Raw genomic sequence first — 23,746 nt, forward strand, 5'->3', positions numbered from 1 at the left:
TTTATCTTCAATCATGATAGTACAACGAACATCATAAATAATAAAATGTACATCCAAATTCGTAGACCACCTAGCGACGACTACAAACACTAAAGCAAGCCACGGTGCGCTGCCATCATCGCCCCTCCCTTGCTGGAACCGGACAAAACTTGCTATAGTAGACAGTCGAAAAGTCATCGTGTTAAGACCCCATATAACAAGCGCATCACTGTCGCCGATGAAGAGTGGCATAGATCGGAAGGATCCAAACTGAAAACACATAAACGTAGATGATCAAGGACGAAATCCGAGCAAATCCACTAAAGACAGATCCACCCGAGACAACCTCCACACTCATTTATGATGCTAAACGCAACATCGGGACGGGGGCTAGACGGGGAGAACTTTATTTCATTTTTAAGGAGCCGTCACCATCTACTCTTCCTGGGCAAGATACAAACTCAAACACAACTGAAACATCTAAAACAAAGCCCTTCCGCGGGCAAGGGCCGGTACATGGCCCTAAAGGAGACGAGGTGGACCAACGGTGGAGCCGACAGGAGGCAGCTGCGTGAAGAGGCGTCGTGGCACATCACATTCACCGTATACACAACTGCTGAAATTTTATGATTACACGGCATTTATGGAATTCACATGTGAGCACACACATTAGGGTCGAGCAGAACACAAGATGAGTTCCGCGACCAATCGTCATGTAAACACATCAAACTTTTGTTCCAACGCACCAGTACACCAACATTTGCATACCGAACATCAAGCCGAGAACTATGGGCTGCAAAGCACTGTGAGATACACTATCTCTGAAGTCCTAACACGCCAGAAATAAAGCCAAGGATGAGTTGCCTGACCACACCGGGGCACGGAGGACCCCTTATTACGTATACCGGTCGCTTGACTGGCCAAAATGACCGGAGAAGCTGAGATGGTGGGCGTGATGGTGGAAGAAGTCGTCGTCTTTGCGCGCCGCTTGAATCATGGTGAAGGCGGGAGCCGGGGCGGCGACTCTCTTGCTGTTCTCTTGGGAGGACATCGCCTTGGACACCGAGTTGGTTCGGTCTCCGGCTGCGCCGCTGCCTAGCCGTAGATGGGTCGAACCCAGGGAATTCGCGCCATCCGCAATGGCCTTGGTGCAGGCACTGCCAGACTGCTGCTGCTGCTTCAGCTGTTTGGAATTGAGGAAACGTCCCCCGGAACCTCTTGCCCGCTTCATCGCGTGAAGATGGCGCGACTCGTGGAGGTAGGGCTGCAGATGGAGATTGCGTTCAAAGTCAGGCCAAGCAGAAACGAGTAGCGATACAAATGTTATGTTATTTTTCTAGAAATACAAAAGTTTTCATTTCACATAACCATAGGCACTATATGAGCTTCTTATAAGTTGCGAGGGGCAAGAAATATTAATTAACAATGGCAAAGTAAACAAAGGACAAGCGACAAGAACCTTTCTGTTTTTGGTGAGTTTATTCTGGGCCTCTAACTTAGCGCGCAGCTGCCTTCGCCGGAGAATCCCATTATATTGTTTGGGATTGACAAATATGGGCTCATCCGCTGCTAGTTCGACGGGCAATGGAACTCTTGCCGTTGCAGATGCCCCTCCGCCCGCCATGAGGGGCTGGAACTGTTCCATGTACAACTGGTCAGTCATATCCATGAAAAATTGAAAATGTACATAGGAATGCCTCATGTAGTGCCAATAATTATGATTTACATATGGCCTTGCCGATTCACTTTGCCTGTCTAGCTGCTGATATAGTACCAACCTAGGAAAATGGTTGAAGGCATCTTCCGTACCGTATGACAAGGTAACACTGCACAAGTACTATTGGTCTCAGGCTGTACATGATTGCAATAACAGAACCGCAGCAGCAATATATGCAGATCTGGCTGATCACTATACAAGAGCAGGACAGGTCACTTACTTTCTCTAACTATAACTAGTGCCTAACAGGACGCCACATGCGTCTCAGGGAGTTGCAGGTACACTACTGGTGCAGCCATAGATTGATAGATATGTGATTACGAAAGCAAGGTTTGGAGCAGGAAGCACCAACCAGCCTTCCAGAGCAATTACCACTGCTCTGAAAACCTAGGAATTACCTACAAGCTGGTACCACATACATCCGACCTCTACATAACTAGAAGCACAGAGCCTTTACAAAGCCACGAGAGTTCAAGCAAATCAGAAATACATGATATTCTTTAACGCATAAGGAAGAACAGCCGGAGGCAACGGAGGACTGGGTATATAAAACTAGTGGGTATGTGGATGAGATAGAAATGAAATCTGGTTCATGCAAACAAATGATATAGGCCATAACACGATATTCTCATCACGGCCTACTAGAAAATAGTGATCAATAAAGAATTCAAGAATCAAAACCACCAGCACATTTTCCTAACCACTGTAATTGCTCATAACCATAAAACAGCTGTTTTATCAAGGGAAAAATACAAGTTAATGTAAATGGAAAATTTTAGTGCATTCTCATTAGTATCTTGCTTACAAATAAAACCTGCCATTAGAGTTCATGGTATACTGGTGATTTAACACCCATTCATGTTTGTGTTAAGATGATTTTTGCGAGGAATCACCGGGGGAGAGTGTGGTCCCCACCTCTTATGTTATATGAGCAGATTATGTTAAGTTTAAACCAGGCCGTCTCTACTTGAAAACTTTTATATCAAAAAAAAATGCAAACTACTAACCCATTTTAACCTTCTACATACATGATATCATTGCAAGATGGACTGTTGAAAGAATGATAAGCGAATCCACTCAGCGTGTATTCAGATTATTATATGCGTTGATTAAAATGCTATAGGTTTATAACCTCCCTCAGTGATGAATTAAAATATAGTCGGAGTTGACAATTTGATAGCGTGCAAAAAACATATTTGAAAGACATACCATAGCCCGTGACCCATAGGCCGCCCAAACTCCAGAACCAGAATCGTTGAACGGGTATGAAATGCAAGCCTGAATGATATGTGGAAATATGTTATCAGTCACACACCCCGGAATCAAAGAAAGAGGACTGAATCTCTTTTTTGTGTATCCTAAACGAAGTTCAGTTCGTCCTAAGAGCTTACCATTGGGTGGCCATAGTCAGTGTTTTGACCTGCATATACAGAATGCTTATCACCAAAAGTCAAAGTTGACCTCATATGATCGTCAACCGATTTCCCAAAGGAGTCACCTGATGAAAGAATGGGACGCTGTATTATTGCAGAATGAAAGATAACCAAATGAATCAACAGTTACGGCCCTACACACTCAGACCAGATAAATCGAGTTATCAACCAGATTATTTACTAGGTTGATATTTCTGATGCTAACCAACTGAAGGTCGAGAACGACATCACAATGCTGTCTGTTCATGTCTTTATCAGCTCTCACCAAGTGTCATCAGGAACAGCTAGCGCATGCAATTTCTTGTAGGAAGCTATACTATTAAACTATGGTTAGTGAAATAACAAGGCCAAATTAACACAAACAGAGGAACTAGCGCAGGGCGTAGGTACGGGGCAAGGTTGTTAACTGTTTCTGCTACCTCTAGTAAACAAAACGCAAGGGGTCAATTATTTGCCGGCCAACCGATAATTAATGGCGATGATGGCATCCCAATTCCCAAGAACATGCATGTAGACAAGGAGCTGCTCAAGGCCAAAAGTCAAGAACAGCTCCCAGCCCAAATCCACCATCCCATAATCCACACGCCATCAAATTAAAAGAGCAACTGTGTGAGAGTGGGAGATCCTCAAGACCAGTCAACTGCATCCATGCCCACCGGCTGACATGCAAACCAAATCCATAAATATCATGCAAGATTCTCCCAGCCAAGAACCACGGGAGAAAGATTCACGTTCTGACCACGAAAATATCTAGCAAGACGACGCAGGAGGCGAGAAGCAATCCACAGGCAAGCTACCAGCAAAGGATAACCGCTACCGGGGGGCGGAACGATCGGAAAGACCTAGAGGTAGATGGGAAAACCTTTGGGGTCGTAGGCGGAAGACGAAGAAGAGGGGAGAAGCATGGCTCCCACGCGCCTCCTTCTCCCTCCCGCCGCCCTCTCTCGGTGCGTCCGCCCCCGGGAAACTAGCTTGCCTCCGCCGTCCCTTTGCGCTCCCTCTCTCTGCCCCCCGCACGCCCCTCCTCGACCGTGTCACTCCCTCCCTTTGCCCACTTGGGGCTCCCCCTTTTATCCTTTGTTCCAAGTAACACCCTCAGCTCTTATTTTATTGCGTCTCCGTGTGTCTGCATCTGGTGCGCCATTTGCACTATTGCATTATGCTGCCCAAGTGGGAGAGAACATTGGCAATACAAAATTGCAAATGGTTTGGCTTCCCCCACAGCAAATTCCAAGTTTGAGCTGGGTTTTTTTTGTATGGAGGAGAAGGGGAGTGGTTTTATAGTATAACCCACGGAGGAAACCGATGTGTTTCCTAGTTCTAGGTTATGAGCATATGTTGCATCATTGTAATTCGCGAGGCCTGGTTTAACCGTGACAGAGACAGACATTATCATGACCATGTATAGTTGTTGCAACATGATGTTGGTTTGCTCGAGGGAAAGTAATGGGTGAATTTGTAACTGTGCAAGTTGATGCTAGTGACAACATAGGTGGCGTGGAGATTTTTACTGCTTAGTTTACTTTTTACTGTAGTTGTGTATGAGTTATATTTTCTTATGGAGAAGAGCCCAATGGTTTTATAGTTTAACCCGGGAGGGGACCAGTTCTTGGTTATATAGAAATGTCATAGTTATTCGTGAAGACCGGTTAAACAGTGATAGAGACAGACATTATCATGATGATGTATGATTTTATTAGTTGTTGCTAAAGAATTTTGGTTTCCTCGAGAATAAAGTGACATGTAAATTGATAACTGTGCAAGTTGATGCAAGTGACAACGTAGTGGTGTGAAGATATTTTGATGTTTAGTGTACTTTTTGTTTACGAGAGCTGACATAAAAGCAATGACGGAGGCTAACATTATCATTACCTGATTCAATCGATTGTGAAAACAATATTTTTTTTTATCGTTTTGTTTTAAGAAGTAACAGAAATTTGATACAACACAACTTGATGCAAGTTAAAGCATAGTAATGTAATGGGTTTTACAATGTATTTTTTTCATGAGTGCAATGCTCGTAGTAGAGACAAGCCATGTGAGACCTTCTCCTTCAAGGACCATACATCATATAGAAAACACTTGACACGATGTCAGCTTTAATATTTTGCATAGTTAATTCGTCGCAAATTAGAAAATGAAATGTGCATATCTTTACTTACACGGCTGTCTGAATCATACCACATACTACTTGCTTGACAAAATCATTTTGTCGAATATATATGCCACATACTACTGTCAATGAAATACTATATAGCCGTCACCTAAAAACCCTTTTGCACAAAAAAGAAAGAGAAGTGGTCCAAGCCCTTGTACCCATAGCAAGAAGCATTGTGGATGTCATGCATGCACTCATGGTAACCAAACAGGGAGAAAATATATATGCACTAAACACCATGACTTGCCAAAATTTCCTGTTGGCAACGTCAAGCCATGGCCCACCCGTGACCCGGCTACCATTCATGAAGTCACCGTTGCTGCCGAGGGCCTGTGGTCGCGCATCCAATGCGGCTGCCTGCTGTGGCCCGGGAAAGTCCTTCTGTGGCCGGTGTAGGCAGGTCCTCACTAAATAAGCTGCTGTTTTTAAAAAAAAAAAGAACTTCTACAGGAAATGCATGGGGCCGGCTCCACTGGACCGGCGAAGCCCCTTTTTTATCGCCGGCTGAAAAATTTCGGTCCAGTTGCGTCACAGAAGATCAATTTTTTTGAGGTTAGGACTTAATTTGACGTCGACGGATCCAGGCCGAACCCGGTGGCGCCGGAGGAAACAATGTTGGCGCGAAAACTGGTGGACCCGCTTAGTCAACGGCAGTGCGTCGCCGAGAATCTTCGTCGTCCTCATCGCCTTGGTTTCTCGCGGGAATCAATGTGAAGGCTGCCACCGGTTAGCCTTCCATTGATTCACGGGCGGCGCAGTAAAGACGCACCACCGCGCATCCCATCCCTTCCCGCCATGCGTCCACGTCATCCTCGTCGGGCTCCCATTCCTCCGGGTCGCCTGCGCTCCTCCCCGTCAAGCCGGAGCCACAGGAGACGCCGCTCGGGCGGCACACCTATGGCGGTGCCCTCGTCATCAATGAGGGCGGCCGTGTCCCTTCTCCCGCGTCGCCAAGCCGAAGACCGAGTCGGCGCTCCTTCCCGTGAAGAAGGAGCACGAGGCCATGCCATCCGATGAGATGGAGCGCCAGCGTCGCGTCCTCGAGAAGATCGCTGCTCGGCGTCGCGGCAAGGGCGGCATGGTCATCCTCGACGACAACGACGACAAGGCGCCCGGGCCGTCCAACCCCCCACGCATCGGCGACGCAGGTCAAGGGTGCAGCAAAGACGGTGGTGGCAATGGGTAGCGCGACGGCGGTGACTACACCAACTTCTACAAGCTCCTCGGCATGTAGAAGGCTTGGACGACGGGGGGCGGCGACGGGCGGCGTAGTTTTTTATATTTTATTATGTCTTCTTTATTATGTACAAATATGAATGAAAACCGCCAAATATTAGCTAATTTCGTTTCTTTTTCGTCTAATTTTAGCCGAATTTCAATTCAAATAACGGCATCTGGGGGCCAACCTGCGGCCGTGGTTGGGAACCCGACCGCCCTCACGGCCAAAATAGCGTCGGCTAGCCCCCAGAAGGCACTATTTCTGTCCCTGGGGGCACCGAACGGCTGGAGATGCTCCAATGTAGGAGAAGCAACGTGAACCACATCACCGTGTATAGCAACTTTTATGTAAGATGCCCCAAACCGGCCTCAAACACCCTAGCCGCCCGCCCGATCACTGACCTATCATGATTTTTTGATTCAGATGGGCGTCTTAAACGGACCTCAAATGTCTGGGCTGACTAGCACCACTCATATCCAGCTCAAATATGGGGCGGATATGGAATGGTCCGGGAACGCCCGGGCGCGTCCACCTGACAAGGCCGGCCAACCACCGATCCCACGGATGTCCGACGAAAAACCGCAACCGGCTCATCACTCTAAAACCCTAGCTCACTCACTCTCCTCTCTCGCTCCGTCCTCTCCTCTCCCCGCATCGATTCCGATCGAATCCGCGCAATGTCGAGCTCCGGCAACCATTCCGACTCTGAGCTGGATCCGAACTATCAGCTTTCCCTCTGCATCGCCTTGGAGCGGTCCAAGGTGGAGACCAGGGCAGCTCCGGATCTGCAGCCTCGCCTCAGCCGTAGCTTCCCCATCGGTGTAGCTCAGACGCCGGCGCTGGCCCCTCCCGGTCTGGGCGCAGCTCCGACAGGCGGCCTGTGCAATCCGTGCCTCCCTTACCCCGTCCCTTGCCACCGTCGGTTGCTGCTCCCCCACGTGGCCAGTGGTGGGTGCTTGTGCCCGCCCCGCCAGCCCGAACGCGCTCGCCGGAATCAGAGGCGCGCGCCGTCCGCTGCCGAGCAGCAGCGGGAAAGGGAGAGGAGGGAGGCGGAGTAGTCAGTGTGTCGCCGCCGCGGGATGCAGGCGGAGCCCGACGAGGACGCGCGGCTCCTCGAATGGGTCTACCGCCGATCGAGTACGACCGCGGAGACGGACGCCCGGCGGCTCCGTCGGAAGAACGCCAAGGCGCTCCGGATTGCCATTGAGCAGTCCGAGCGCGAGGCGGCGGAGGCAGCTCAGCTCGCGAAGCTCAAGCGGCAACAGGACATGGAGGTCCGGTGGCTAAAAGGGCTCGTCATCATCTCCGACTTCGACTCCAACGACGGCGACTCCTCCTCCGACGACGAGTCGGACGATCCGCCACCAGCCGTCGACGCCTACAGCTGCGCCAACAACCGGAAGGGCAAAGGGCCGGCGAGCAAGTGGTGAATCTCCACTGCATCCATCTTCAGTTTCTAGTTTTTAGTAATGTAGTTTAAATTTGTCCGTCGTTTATGTGAATTATGTGAACTTTGGTGATCTTTTGGACATCCGTCGGTAATCTTTTTATGATTGGAATGTGCATTTCCCTATCTGAATCTATGTTTGTGTGATGATATACGTTATTTTTATCTACGTTGCATGCTAGTATGGATACGAGGCACCGGATATGAAATATACGAACGTGAACGACATAATTTGGGAGTTGCTTAGTCAGTGCCCGCAAACACGCCCGAACACGTTTGCTGACGTTTGAGGGACTGAATTTGCAAAGTCAGACGCTTTAATGAGCCACGTGCTGGCAAGCCTGGGTCTATTCTACCAACATAAAGTAGCTGGACCACCAGTAGTATTACTCCCTCTGTATCGAAATAGTTGTCGCTGGAGTAGCTGTGAAAGTGCATGCACACCGCTTTAATAATTCCACCAAATACGACTTGTCAAAACATCTCCATCTTTAGGTTTCTAGATGGTTGTAGCTGCACAAAAGTGTGGTGCTACGTGAGGGCACTCGTATTCAACATCATGCCCCCCTGTTGCTATATACTACTCCCTCTGTACCGAAATAGTTGTCGCTAGAGTAGCTGAACTTCACGTAGCACCAGACTTTTGTAGCTACAACCATCTAAAACCTAAAGATGGAGATGTTTTGACAAGTCGTATTTGGTGGAATTATTAAAGCGGTGTGCATGCACTTTCGATTAGTATTCCTCTGCTGTTTCCATGGTGTTCTCTTCACCCCCTGCCTACGAGATGCCCTGTCCCCGCAGGGTGCCCCTGCCAAAAACACCTACCGCAAAGTGTGTGTATCTGATGCATGCCCACTCGATACATACTTTTTTTTTTCATGACATGTACTCGATTCATGCTTACTTCAACTTGCTCCTCGCTCCGGAGAAAGGAGAAGGAGAACCCATATGTGCAAATATAGTACAGCGCCGAATCGGGCATTCTTGTTCTCTCCTGGCTCCCGGACCACCTGAGCGGCCAAAAGCGGTGCATGCATGCCGGAGATCGGATCATGCTATCCACCTTGAGAAGCTGGCGGTACAAGGCCAGGCGTGCCGGGATTCCCAAAGTGGAATTATTCTCCCCGGCACTTGCTGTTTTTATCAAAGTTTAGATACCCCTTTGATCTTTCTTCTCTCCGGGAAATACCCTTTCTAGCTTTCATGATACTCGTGGTCCAGTCCAGTAGAGTTGAGTTGGGTGTAGTGTAGCCAGGCTCCATTTATGTATGGAAAGGGCTGCGGCTAGGTAATGAGGTGTTGCGGGGCATTTACATGACGTGCCGGTCCACCTAGAAGACACTGTCGAGTGGCGTAGCTATGGGAACCAACCAATGGTTCCGACGTCCTTATCGGCTAACAGCTAGGCATTCGGTGCTGTAAACAGCTCCGTTCCATAGTAGTAGACGACTTGTCAAAAGACGATCCATATATAAGAAACTAACATACGTCCCCTATCATCGAAAGTGATGTTCTGATCCCGAACTCGTGTGAGCTTGGCTGAACAAAAAAATAAAAAATATTTAAAAAATCAAAAAATTCTGATTTTTTTGTACCGAACATTGTCAAATGCTTTCATTGCTTGCAAAGTTTCATCATGAAATTACATTTGTGGAAAATGTGACCAAAAGCATTTTTCATAATAGTCATCCGGTATATGAGAAGGATGTGGATGATAGGAGTGTCGGTGTCAAAACCGGTGGATCTCGGGTAGGGAGTCCCGAACTATGCGTTTAAGGCGGATGGTAACAGGAGGCAGGGGACACGATGTTTTATTCAGGTTCGGGCCCTTTTGATGGAGGTAAAACCCTACGTCCTGCTTGATTTATTCTTGATGATATGAGTATTACAAGAGTTGATTTACCACGAGATCGGAGAGACAAAACCCTAGAAGCTAGCCTATGGTATGATTGTATGTTGTCCTACGGACTAACCCCCCCCCCCCCGGTTTATATAGACACCGGAGGGGGTTAGGGTTACACAAGGTCGGTTACAAAGGAGGAGATATTCATATCCGTATTGCCTAGCTTGCCTTCCATGCCAAGTAGAGTCCCATCCGGACACGAAACGAAGTCTTCAATCTTGTATCTATATAGTCCAACAGTCCGGCCAAAGGATATAGTCCGGCTGTCCGGAGACCCCCTAATTCAGGACTCCCTCAGTAGCCCCCGAACCAGGCTTCAATGACGATGAGTCCGGCGCGCAGTGTTGTCTTCGGCATTGCAAGGCGGATTCTTCTCCAAATTTCGAACGTTTATTAAGAAGTGTCCGGTCCCATAAATGTTGGACCTCTTGGCTTCTGCGCCCAATAAGGGCTATCTCCCACGCGTCGAATGAGTACGAGGTGACATGGCGTTTTTACATTCGCCCCCCTAGCCAGATAAATAAATTGCCTATTAAAGGGACGGGGATTCTTAGATCTGATCCATACCATCCTCCCCCAGCGAGAATCCATCAGAGCGCGCTTCGGAAAGATCCACTCCAGCATGGCCGAACCCCGCAGCTTCTCCTCCCGCCCCCGTAGCCCTAAGCCCGGTGATTGGGAGAGGTGTTCAGTCCCACACAGTCGATTAGTCGAACTGCAGACTAAGGGATTTCTTCCTTCGGCGTATATGGTGCCCGTACGAGCCGGGCTCGCCACCTACAATGGCGGGGAGCAAGCGAAGAGCTTCCCCAGCCCCTATACGGGGGAGCGGGCACTACTAGGAAAAGGGCTATAGATGAAATTGACACTAATGGCGCACCTGGCATGTGGTGCGCCACTACAATATAGCAGTGGCGCACCATGTGCAGGTGCGCCATTAGTGTGGAAGACACTAATGGCGCACCAGATACATGGTGCGCCACTAGTAACAATTTTTTTTTCATTTTTCCAAACATACTAATGGCGCATCATGTAGGCAGAAACTAGTAATGGCGCACTGTCCACAGGTGCGCCATTACTAAGTTTTCCCCCCTAGCTAATGGCGCACCGCCAGGGGGTGCGCCATTAGTAATCTCCCCCCTAGCCTGATCCCTTCGTCCCTTCCTCGCCAGATCCACTTCCCCCCTCGCTCCACACCGCTCCGACAACCCCCGCGCCCCGCCTCGCCGTCTCGGTCCTCGCCGCCGACGGCCTGCCGCCACGACTGCCAGCCCCCGGAGCACTAGGAGGAGGAGGCCCGCGTCTACCAGGAGAGGAGGCCGGAGCACTTCTTCTTCCTCCGCTCGCCGTCGCCATCGCTGCTCCCCATCTCATCGTCGCCACCGCGGTGAGCTCCTCCCTCGCCCCCTTTCCCCCTTCGAGTTAGATTCCGTAGGACGCCGACTCCATCGTGCCTGAACCCTACTGCTGCTGCGCGGCATACGGCCTCGCGCCGCGCCGGGCTTCCTTTTGCTACCCCGTCCTGCTGCACGCGCGCCGCGCCCGGCCGCGCCTTTGAAGTCCCTGGCCGCGAGCCCCGCCTCACTTGGCCGGTAGCCCTGCGCCCATGCCCGCCTTCCCCTAACCCCCAGGCCATCCCCTGCTCGCGCTGGCCACCCTCTGCCTCACGCCTGCTCGTCCACACCGAGTGTTGCTGTTGCCGCTGCTTGTCGAAGCTGCTGCTGCCTGCGCCTGCGGCCGTCCGGGCTGCCTGCTGCTCCCTGATCCCGCTCTCCTCTGCTACTAACTGCTGCTGCATTTCAGTGATTGAGATTTTCTTCTAATTTAGTTAGTTAGTCTAATTAGTTAGTTTAGTTTAGGCACTAGTTTAGTTAGTTAGTCTAATTAGTTAGTTAGTTAGTCTAATTAGTTAGTTAGTTAGTTAGTCTAATTAGTTAGTTAGTTAATTAGTTAGTTTATGCTCCTTGTTTAGGGACTAGTTTAGTTAGTTAGTCTAATTAGTTAGTTTAGTTTAGGCACTAGTTTTGTTGCCCTGTGTATCCATTTCAGTGACTGAGATTTTCTTCTAGTTCCCAGGAGAAAAGAATTTGTAAATGCACCATTTACCTGATTAAATGGCCTCCTCCTCTGCTCTGCTGCTTACCCAAATACATGTGCATGGGGTAGTGGTACCTTGAGCAGCGGAGTGTCAAAGGCTTCTTGTATTTTTCTGTTGTGTATTTCTACATATGCTCCTTTCCTTTAAACCTCCTCTGCTGCTTGCTGAAATAGTGATTATGGAGTTATGTCAGTTTTGTTTTGTAACTAGAAGACCAAAGTGTGTTACTCACCTAGGATCTTAACTGTTAATTTTGTAATATTCCTTATATTGAAATCGAACATGATGGTGCTACTTGATATTTTTGAGACATGGCATCTCCCATGACTAAATCAGCAACAAGGGGAGTTGATTCCATTTCTTGGTTTCTGTAAGAATTTAATGGACCTAGGCCTAGTTAAGTATAGGCTTGGGCTTGTGGTTGAATGCTACCGTTGTCCTAGCCATGTATTTTCAGAATTGAGCTAAAGATTTGGTGTTGGGGAACGTAGCAGAATTTTAAAATTTTCTACACATCACCAAGATCTATCTATGGAGTCATCTAGCAACGAGGGAGAGAGGAGTGCGTCTACATACCCTTGTAGATCACGAGCGGAAGCGTTCAAGAGAACGGGGTTGATGGAGTCGTACTCATCGTGATCCAAATCACCGAAGATCCTAGCGCCGAACGGACGGCACCTCCGTGTTCAACACACGTACGGAGCGAGGACGTCTCCCGCACCTTGATCCAGCAAGGAGGAGGGAGAGGTTGAGGAAGAGGGCTCAAACAGCAGCACGACGGCGTGGTGGTGGTGAAGCTGCAGTACTCCGGCAGGGCTTCGCCAAGCTCTTACGGAGGAGGAGAGGTGTTGGGGAGGGGAGGGGCTGCACCTTGGATGTTGTGTGCAGCCCTCCCCTTGCCCCTCTATTTATAGGGGAAGGAGGAAGGGGGCCGGCCCCCTTTAGATGAGATATAGAGGGGGGGTGGCGGCCAAGGGGAGAGGGCTTGCCCCCCAAGCAAGGGGGCCGCCCCCTTTAGGGTTTCCCCCCAACCCTAGGCGCATGGGCCCAAGGGGGGATGCGGCCAGCCCATGTAGGGCTGGTTCCCTTTCCTCTACAGCCCATTAGGCCCTCCGAGAGAGGTGGCCCCTCTCGGTGGACCCCCGGAACCCCTCCGGTGGCCCCGGTACAATACCGATATGCCCCCAAACCTTTCCGGTGACCGTATGACAACTTCCTACATATAAATCTTCACCTCCGGACCATTCCGGAACTCCTCGTGACGTCCGGGATCTCATCTGGGACTCCGAACAACATTCGGTAATCACATACAAGTCTTCCTAACAACCCTAGCGTCACCGGAACTTAAGTGTGTAGACCCTACGGGTTCGGGAGACATGCAGACATGACCGAGACGACTCTCCGGTCAATAACCAACAGCGGGATCTGGATACCCATGTTGGCTCCCACATGCTCCACGATGATCTCATTGGATGAACCACGATGTCGAGGATTCAATCAATCCGTATACAATTCCCTTTGTCAATCAGTATGTTACTTGCCCGAGACTCGATCGTCGGTATCCCAATACCTTGCTCAGTCTCATTACCGGCAAGTCACTTTACTCGTAGCGTAATGCATGATCCCGTGATCAACCACTTGATCACATTGAGATCATTATGACGATGCATTACCGAGTGGGCCCAGAGATACCTCTCCGTCATACAGAGTGACAAATCCCAGTCTCGATTCGTGCCAACCCAACAGACACTTTCGGAGATACCTGTAATGTACCTTTATAGTCACCCAGTTACGTTGTGACGTTTGGCACACCCAAGGCACTCCTACGGTATCCGGGAGTTGCACAATCTCATGGTCTAAGGAAATGATACTTGACATTCAGAAAAGCTACAGCAAACGAACTACACGATCTTTGAGCTATGCTTAGGATTGGGTCTTGTCCATCACATCATTCTCCTAATGATGTGATCCCGTTATCAATGAAATCCAATGTCCATAGTCAGGAAACCATGACTATCATTTGATCAACGAGCTAGTCAACTAGAGGCTCACTAGGGACGTGTTGTGGTCTATGTATTCACACATGTATTACGATTTCCGGATAACACAATTATAGCATGAACAATAGACAATTATCATGAACAAAGAAATATAATAATAACCATTTTATTATTGCCTCTAGGGCATATTTCCAACAGTCTCCCACTTGCACTAGAGTCAATATTCTAGTTACATTGTGATGAATCGAACAGCCATGCAGTTCTGGTGTTGATCAATTTTTGCTCTAGGGAGAGGTTTAGTCAACGGATCTGCCACATTCAGGTCCGTATGTACTTTACAAATCTCTATGTCTCCATTTTGAACACTTTCACGAATGGAGTTGAAGCGACGCTTGATATGCCTGGTCTTCCTGTGAAACCTGGGCTCCTTGGCAAGGGCAATAGCTCTAGTGTTGTCACAGAAGAGAGTCATCGGGCCCGACACATTGGGTATGACTCCTAGGTCGGTAATGAACTCCTTCACCCAGACTGCTTCTTGTGCTACCTCTGAGGCTGCCATGTACTCCACTTCACATGTAGATCCCGCCACAACGCTTTGGATGCAACCGCACCAGCTTACTGCCCCACCATTCAAAATATACACGTATCCGGTTTGTGACTTAGAGTCATCCAGATCCGTGTCGAAGCTAGCATCGACGTAACCCTTTACGACGAGCTCTTCGTCACCTCCATAAACAAGAAACATTTCCTTAGTCCTTTTCAGGTACTTCAGGATATTTTTGACTGCTGTCAAGTGTTCCATGCAGGGATTACTTTGGTACCTTCCTACCAAACTTACGGCAAGGTTTACATCAGGTCTGGTACACAGCATAGCATACATGATAGACCCTATGGCCGAGGCATAGGGGAGGACACTCATATTTTCTCTATCTTCTGCCGTGGTCGGGCATTGAGCCGTGCTCAATCTCGTACCTTGCAATACAGGCAAGAACCCCTTCTTTGACTGATCCATTTTGAACTTCTTCAATATCTTGTCAAGGTACGTACTCTGTGAAAGACCAATGAGGCGTCTCGATCTATCTCTATAGATCTTGATGCCTAATATATAAGCAGCTTCTCCGAGGTCCTTCATTGAAAAACACTTGTTCAAGTAGGCCTTTATGCTTTCCAAGAATTCTATATCATTTCCCATCAACAGTATGTCATCCACATACAATATGAGAAATGCTACAGAGCTCCCACTCACTTTCTTGTAAATGCAGGCTTCTCCATAAGTCTGCATAAACCCAAATGCGTTGATCATCTCATCAAAACGAATGTTCCAACTCCGAGATGCTTGCACTAGCCCATAAATCGAGCGTTGGAGCTTGCACACCTTGTCAGCATTCTTAGGATTGACAAAACCTTCCGGCTGCATCATATACAACTCTTCCTTCAGGAAACCATTAAGGAATGCCGTTTTGACGTCCATTTGCCATATCTCATAATCATAGAATGTGGCAGTTGCTAACATGATTCGGACGGACTTCAGCTTCGCTACTGGTGAGAAAGTCTCATCATAGTCAACCCCTTGAACTTGTCGATAACCCTTAGTGACAAGCCGAGCTTTATAGATGGTCACATTACCATCCGCGTCTGTCTTCTTCTTAAAGATCCATTTATTTTCTATGGCTCGCAGATCATCGGGCAAGTCAGTCAAAGTCCACACTTCGTTTTCATACAAGGATCCTATCTCGGATTTCATGGCTTCCAGCCATTTGTCGGAATCCGGGCCCGCCATCGCTTCTTCATAGTTCGAAGGTTCACCGTTGTCTAACAACATGATTTCCAGGACAGGGTTGCCGTACCACTCTGGTGCGGAACGTGTCCTTGTGGACCTACGAAGTTCAGTAGCAACTTGATCTGAAGTTTCATGATCATCATCATTAACTTCCTCTCTAGTCGGTGCAGGCACCTCAGGAACATTTTCTTGAGCTGCGCCACTTACCGGTTCAAGAGGTAATACCTCATCAAGTTCTACTTTCCTCCCACTTGTTTCTTTCGAGAGAAACTCTTTCTCTAGAAAGGACCCATTCTTGGCAACAAAGATCTTGCCCTCGGATCTGAGGTAGAAGGTATACCCAACAGTTTCTTTAGGGTATCCTATGAAGACACATTTTTCCGACTTGGGTTCGAGCTTTTTAGGTTGAAGTTTCTTGACAAAAGCATCGGATCCCTAAACTTTTAGAAACGACAGCTTAGGTTTCTTCCCAAACCATAATTCATATGGTGTCATCTCAACGGATTTTGACGGAGCCCTATTTAAAGTGAATGCGGCAGTCTCTAAAGCATAGACACAAAATGACAGTGGTAAATCGGTAAGAGACATCATAGATCGCACCATATCTAACAGAGTGCGATTACGACGTTAGGACACACCATTACGCTAAGGTGTTCCAGGCGGCGTGAGTTGTGAAACTATTCCACATTTTCTTAAGTGTGTGCCAAATTCGTGACTCAAGTATTCTCCCCCACGATCTAATCGCAAGAACTTGATTTTCCTGTCACGTTGATTCTCAACCTCACTCTGAAATTCCTTGAACTTTTCAAAGGTCTCAAACTTGTGTTTCATTAAGTAGACATACCCATATCTACTCAAGTCATCAGTGAGGGTGAGAACATAATGATAGCCACCGCGAGCCTCAACACTCATTGGACCGCACACATCAGTATGTATGATTTCCAATAAGTTGGTTGCTCGCTCCATTGTTCCTGAGAACGGAGTCTTGGTCATTTTACCCATGAGGCATGGTTCGCACGTGTCAAATGATTCATAATCAAAAGACTCTAAAAGTCCATCTGCATGGAGCTTCTTCATGCGTTTAACACCTATGTGACCAAGGTGGCAATGCCACAAGTATGTGGGACTATTATTATCAACCTTACATCTGTTGGTATTCACACTATGAATATGTGTAGCATTACGCTCGAGATTCATTAAGAATAAACCATTCACCATCAGAGCATGACCATAAAACATATCTCTCATATAAATAGAACAACTATTATTCTTGGATTTAAATGAGTAGCCATCTCGAATTAAACGAGATCCTGATACAATGTTCATGCTCAAAGCTGGCACTAAATAACAATTATTGAGGTTTAAAACTAATCCCGTAGGTAAATGTAGAGGTAGCGTGCCGACGGCGATCACATCGACCTTGGAACCATTCCGGACGCGCATCGTCACCTCATCCTTCGCCAGTCTCCGCTTATTCTGCAGCTCCTGCTTTGAGTTACAAATGTGAGCAACCGCACCGGTATCAAATACCCAGGAGCTACTACGAGTACTGGTAAGGTACACATCAATTACATGCATATCAGATATAGCTTTCGTGTTGCCGGCCTTCTTGTCCGCTAAGTATTTGGGGTAGTTCCGCTTCCAGTGACCACTTCCCTTGCAATAAAAACACTCAGTCTCGGGCTTGGGTCCATTCTTTGGCTTCTTCCCGGCAGCTTGCTTACCAGGCGCGACAACTCCCTTGCCGTCCTTCTTGAAGTTCTTCTTACCCTTGCCTTTCTTGAACTTAGTGGTTTTATTCACCATCAACACTTGATGTTCCTTTTTGACTTCTACCTCTGCTGATTTCAGCATTGAATATACCTCAGGAATGGTCTTTTCCATCCCCTGCATATTGAAGTTCATCACAAAGCTCTTGTAGCTCGGTGGAAGCGACTGAAGGATTCTGTCAATGACCGCGTCATCCGGGAGATTAACTCCCAGCTGAGTCAAGCGGTTATGCAACCCAGACATTTTGAGTATGTGCTCACTGACAAAACTATTTCCTCCATCTTACAGCTGAAGAACTTGTCGGAGACTTCATATCTCTCGACCCAGGCATGAGCTTGAAAAACCATTTTCAGCTCTTCGAACATCTCATATGCTCCGTGTCTCTCAGAAACGCTTTTGGAGCCCCGGTTCTAAGCTGTAAAGCATGCCGCACTGAACGAGGGAGTAATCATCAGCACGTGTCTGCCAAGCATTCATAACGTCTTGGTTCTGTGGGACGGGTGCGTCACCTAGTGGTGCTTCTAGGACATAATCTTTCTTGGCAGCTATGAGGATGATCCTCAGGTTCCGGACCCAGTCCGTATAGTTGCTGCCATCGTCTTTCAGCTTGGTTTTCTCTAGGAACGCGTTGAAGTTGAGGACAACGTGGGCCATTTGATCTACAAGACATATTGTAAAGATTTTAGACTAAGTTCATGATAATTAAGTTCATCTAATCAAATTATTCAATGAACTCCCACTCAGATAGACATCCCTCCAATCATCTAAGTATAACATGATCCGAGTTAACTAGGCCGTGTCCGATCATCACGTGAGACGGATTAGTCAACATCGGTGAACATCTTCATGTTGATCGTATCTTCTATACGACTCATGCTCAACCTTTCGGTCTTCTGTGTTCCGAGGCCATGTCTGTACATGCTAGGCTCGTCAAGTCAACCTAAGTGTATTGCGTGTGTAAATCTGGCTTACACCCGTTGTATTCGAATGTTAGAATCTATCACACTCGATCATCACGTGGTGCTTCGAAACAACGAACCTTCGCAACGGTGCACAGTTAGGGGGAACACTTTCTTGAAATTATTTCGAGGGATCATCTTATATTGTTCTAAGCAAATAAGATGCGATAAACATCACATGCAATCAAATAGTGACATGATATGGCCAATATCATTTGCTCCTTTTGATCTCCATCTTTGGGGCCCCATGATCATCGTTGTCACCGGCATGACACCATGATCTCCATCATCATGATCTCCATCATCGTGTCTTCTTAAAGTTGTCTCGTCATCTATTACTTCTACTACTATGGCTAACACTTTAGCAATAAAGTAAAGTAATTACACGACGTTTATGTTGACACGCAGGTCAAAAATAAATAAAGACAACTCCTATGGCTCCTGCCGGTTGTCATACTCATCGACATGCAAGTCGTGATTCCTATTACAAGAACATGATCATCTCATACATCACATATATCATTCATCACATCCTTTGGCCATATCACATCACAAAACACTTGCTGCAAAAACAAGTTAGACGTCCTCTAATTGTTGTTGCAAGTTTTCACGTGGCTGCCATAGGTTTCTAGCAAGAACGTTTCTTACCTACGCCAAAACCACAACGTGAATTGCCAATTTCTATTTACCCTTCATAAGGACCCTGTTCATCGAATCCGATCCGACTGAAGTGGGAGAGACAGACACCCGCTAGCCACCTTATGCAACTAGTGCATGTTAGTCGGTGGAACCGGTCTCACGTAAGCGTACGTGTAAGGTTGGTCCGGGCCGCTTCATCCCACAATGCCGCCGAATCAAGATAAGACTAGTAACGGCAAGATAATTGACAATATCGACGCCCACAACTGCTTTGTGTTCTACTCGTGCATAGTAACTACGCATAAACCTGGCTCTGAAGCCACTGTTGGGGAACGTAGCAGAATTTTAAAATTTTCTAGGCATCACCAAGATCTATCTATGGAGTCATCTAGCAATGAGGGAGAGAGGAGTGCGTCTACATACCCTTGTAGATCACAAGAGGAAGCGTTCAAGAGAACGGGGTTGATGGAGTCATACTCGTCGTGATCCAAATCACCGAAGATCCTAGCGCCGAATGGACGGCACCTCCATGTTCAACACACGTATGGAGCGAGGACGTCTCCCGCGCCTTTATCCATCAAGGAGGAGGGAGAGGTTGAGGAAGAGGGCTCCAACAGCAGCACGACGGCGTGGTGGTGGTGAAGCTGCAGTACTCCGGCAGGGCTTCGCCAAGCTCTTACGGAGGAGGAGAGGTGTTGGGGAGGGGAGGGGCTGCGCCTTGGATGTTGTGTGCAGCCCTCCCCTTGCCCCTCTATTTATAGGGGAAGGAGGAAGGGGGCCGGCCCCCTCTAGATGAGATCTAGAGGGGGGGCGGCGGCCAAGGGGAGGGGGCTTGCCCCCCAAGCAAGGGGGGCGCCCCCTTTAGGGTTCCCCCCCAACCCTAGGCGCATGGGCCCAAGGGGGGATGCGGCCAGCCCATGTAGGGCTGGTTCCCTTTCCTCTACAGCCCATTAGGCCCTCCGAGAGAGGTGGCCCCTCCCGGTGGACCCCCAGAACCCCTCCGGTGGCCCCGGTACAATACCGATATGCCCCCGAACCTTTCCGGTGACCGTATGACAACTTCCTACATATAAATCTTCACCTACGGACCATTCCGGAACTCCTCGTGACGTCCGGGATCTCATCCGGGACTCCAAACAACATTCGGTAATCACATACAAGTCTTCCTAACAACCCTAGCGTCACCAACCTTAAGTGTGTAGACCCTACGGGTTCGGGAGACATGCAGACATGACCGAGACGACTCTCCGGTCAATAACCAACAGCGGGATCTGGATACCCATGTTGGCTCCCACATGCTCCACGATGATCTCATCGGATGAACCATGATGTCGAGGATTCAATCAATCTGTATACAATTCCCTTTGTCAATCGGTACGTTACTTGCCCGAGACTCGATCATTGGTATCCCAATACCTTGTTCAGACTCGTTACCGGCAAGTCACTTTACTCGTACCGTAATGCATGATCCCGTGATCAACCACTTGATCACATTGAGCTCATTATGATGATGCATTACCGAGTGGGCCCAGAGATACCTCTCCGTCATACAGAGTGACAAATCCCAGTCTCGATTCGTGCCAACCCAACATACACTTTCGGAGATACCTGTAATGTAACTTTAAAGTCACCCAGTTATGTTGTGATGTTTGGCACACCCAAGGCACTCCTACGGTATCCGGGAGTTGCACAATCTCATGGTCTAAGGAAATGATACTTGACATTCAGAAAAGCTACAGCAAACAAACTACACGATCTTTGAGCTATGCTTAGGATTGGGTCTTGTCCATCACATCATTCTCCTAATGATGTGATCCCGTTATCAATGACAAACAATGTCCATAGTCAGGAAACCATGACTATCTTTTGATCAACGAGCTAGTCAACTAGAGGCTCACTAGGGACGTGTTGTGGTCTATGTATTCACACATGTATTACGATTTACGGATAACACAATTATAGCATGAACAATAGACAATTATCATGAACAAAGAAATATAATAATAACCATTTTATTATTGCCTCTAGGGCATATTTCCAACATTTGGGGGTAGTATTTCTGATTTCAGAGCACCTTTGCTGGATGTATTTTACAGCAGCTGTTGGAATCAAAACAATGCTTGTGGGTTGTCGTGTTAAGTTGAGTGAGTCATTAGATGGCAGATAGAGTCACCCACACCAATTAATGTTTATGAAGAAGAAGAATAAACCTGCTGCTGCTGCTGTTATGCCTGTGTTCACTGTTGCTGCTGCTGTACTTGTGATGATGTTGTACTTGTGATGATGCTACTTGTGATCTTCTGAAATGACCCATTGGCGACTTCATTACACGGGGATAATGATTTTGCAGGTACCCCGAGAGGCCCTTGAGTTTGCCGGAATGTTGATTAACTTCCGTTCCAGCAAATTCTGGTACTCCATATGTCCTATTTTCAGCAAAGGTCATGCTGAAATTTTCCGTGAATTTTAGCATGACTTTGCTAAAAATAGGACATATGGGGTACTTGCGACTAATGCATGGACCGGGTATCTTAGTACTTAATTAAGTAGGATGCCTCGGTTTAGGGTGCATTAAACCATAGGTTTTAGGGTGCCTCGGTGTCGATAAGAACCTAAATGATGAAAGCTTAGGCTTTTAGGGTGCCTCGGTGTCGACAAACCCTAAATGATAAAACCTTGGCTTTTAGGGTGCCTCGGTGTCGACAAGAACCTAAATGATGAAAGCTTAGGCTTTTAGGGTGCCTCGGCGTCGACAAACCCTAAATGATAAAAGCTTCGCTTTTAGGATGCCTCGGTGTCGACAAACCCTAAATGATGTAGTTTTGAATTATGAACATAGGATATGTCGTCATCGGATGACAAAAGTCTCCCGGGGGAGTGCGACTGGTGCCACGACGATCGAGGTCTGTGCGACATGCCTCACCTGGATGATGATCGGTGCTTCAGCATTAAGCTCGAGGAGACCTTCGAAGTTGAAATGGTACACAACAACGACAACTGTTATTTTCATAATTAAGCATGACTTCAACTATTTCAACGTGTAACTTTCATCTTTTACAATTCGAGTATAGCTTATCCCATGCCATGCAAAACGCTATGTCTTGGAGAGGATGGATTTTGAAGACCATGAAATTTCTGAAACAAAGAAAATTCACCTAAGGACTCATCACGATGTGGACTTCGAAGTAAATCTGTATAATTCTGAGAGCATAACCCATTTTGGTTGAAAAAATTGGGAAGCATTTTGCAAGATGTATGGTTTTGATGAGGGTATGCTTATCACCATGGATCTTGGTAATCCTGACATCGACCAAGACAACATGGACATTTGGGTCCTTGTTGATACGCCTCCAGTTCTACCGCTATGTGAGTTTCTCAAACATAGTTATTAGCTTATTTATATTGTTTATTTCAAAATAGTTGACATCTTATTTCCATTGACAACTTATTTTTATTGTTTAAAGAATGTGCGGGAGATGGTACACAAAACCCACTACACCGATGGCTCTGAATTAACAACTTACAAGGAGAAAAATCATCTGGTCGGGTTTTGTACTGACATTGAGAATTACAATATCCACAATCAAACTCCTCAACATTATGGTCAATACGTGCCACTAGTGCATGTGTTCAACTATGGTAACTACCATGGAGATACCCTGGTAAGATTTTTACTATTACGACATCCGTGCATCTTTTGCATACTTCTAAAACTAGTACATCATTGCTAACTATGAAGTTATTACTATGTTTTTCAACAGATAATCCTAGAGAATTGTGTGCCTCATTTGATGTATCAGAAAGGTAGTCTTAATGTTTTGAACATACAACCAGGTCATCCTACGAATCTCAACTGTCCATACGAGATTTCTAAAAGAAGTGGAGACATGAAAATCAATGGATGGAAAAAATGTATGAACAGTCATAAGGAGGTTCTTGGAAGCAAAAGGAAGCGAAGCGCAAGAATTGGAGACAGGATGTTCTCCATTCTCCATAATGGAGAGTCAGGATCTATATTGTTTTATGCTATTTTACCTTAAATAGGGTATTTAGGTCCTGCCTAATACTGATGATCATGTGCTAAGAACAATTAAGTAGGGTTGGTTCGATGACTATCAAGATGATGATCGTATGACTTGTTATTAATAACGAGTAGAAGTTGTATGATGATGATTAGTAGGACTTGTTAGGATTAGTATTACTTCCGACAAACTCGCTACTCGCGGTCTCGAGACTTGTAATGTTCTATCTTTGTTCGGTCTTTTGAATTCGGAGACTAATATGATGAATTGTATTCGGAGACTAATATTCTATTGTATTCGATGAATCTGCTCTTGTTGTGGGGTGCTGTCTATATTTTGTCCAATAATATATTTTGTAACCTGTGCAAAATTCAGAAAAGTAAAAAACAATTCATACTAATGGCGCATCACCCCACAGTGCGCCAATAGTATGCCAGATACTAATGGCGCATGGTGGTCTATACTAATGGCGCACCAGCGGTGCGCCATTAGTAAAAAATACTGGTGGCGTGGTACTAGTGGCGCACCAGTAGTGCGCCATTAGTAGGCAAAACTGATGTGCCACTAGTAGGCCTTTTCCTAGTAGTGGGGTATGCCTTGTCCCTTATTTATTGAGGGG

General features: G+C 47.1%; 1 protein-coding gene across 1 annotated transcript; it reads right to left on the reverse strand.

Annotated features, from left to right (window-relative positions):
- Positions 1–551: 551 nt before the first annotated feature.
- On the reverse strand, positions 552–4,181 carry LOC123128600 (nuclear transcription factor Y subunit A-4). The gene is made up of 5 exons (XM_044548638.1): positions 3,992–4,181; positions 3,088–3,194; positions 2,906–2,974; positions 1,439–1,615; positions 552–1,243 (listed from the first exon to the last, which is right to left on the reverse strand). Exons 1-5 carry the CDS (start codon positions 4,032–4,034, stop codon positions 875–877), a joined length of 765 nt encoding a protein of 254 aa, XP_044404573.1. The 5' UTR covers positions 4,035–4,181; the 3' UTR covers positions 552–874.
- Between the last annotated feature and the right edge of the window lie 19,565 nt (positions 4,182–23,746).

This window comes from Triticum aestivum, chromosome 6A, assembly GCF_018294505.1.
Source record: "Triticum aestivum cultivar Chinese Spring chromosome 6A, IWGSC CS RefSeq v2.1, whole genome shotgun sequence".
NCBI lineage: Eukaryota > Viridiplantae > Streptophyta > Magnoliopsida > Poales > Poaceae > Triticum > Triticum aestivum.

Bases quoted from the DNA above. Each gene is read 5' to 3' on its own strand.
- LOC123128600 (XM_044548638.1), bottom strand. From the start codon at position 4,034: ATGCTTCTCCCCTCTTCTTCGTCTTCCGCCTACGACCCCAAAG. The intron at 3,195-3,991 runs GTTTTCCCATCT...TTCTTTCATCAG, and splicing joins TTCCGCCTACGACCCCAAAG to GTGACTCCTTTGGGAAATCG. The intron at 2,975-3,087 runs GTAAGCTCTTAG...CATATCATTCAG, and splicing joins CTGACTATGGCCACCCAATG to GCTTGCATTTCATACCCGTT.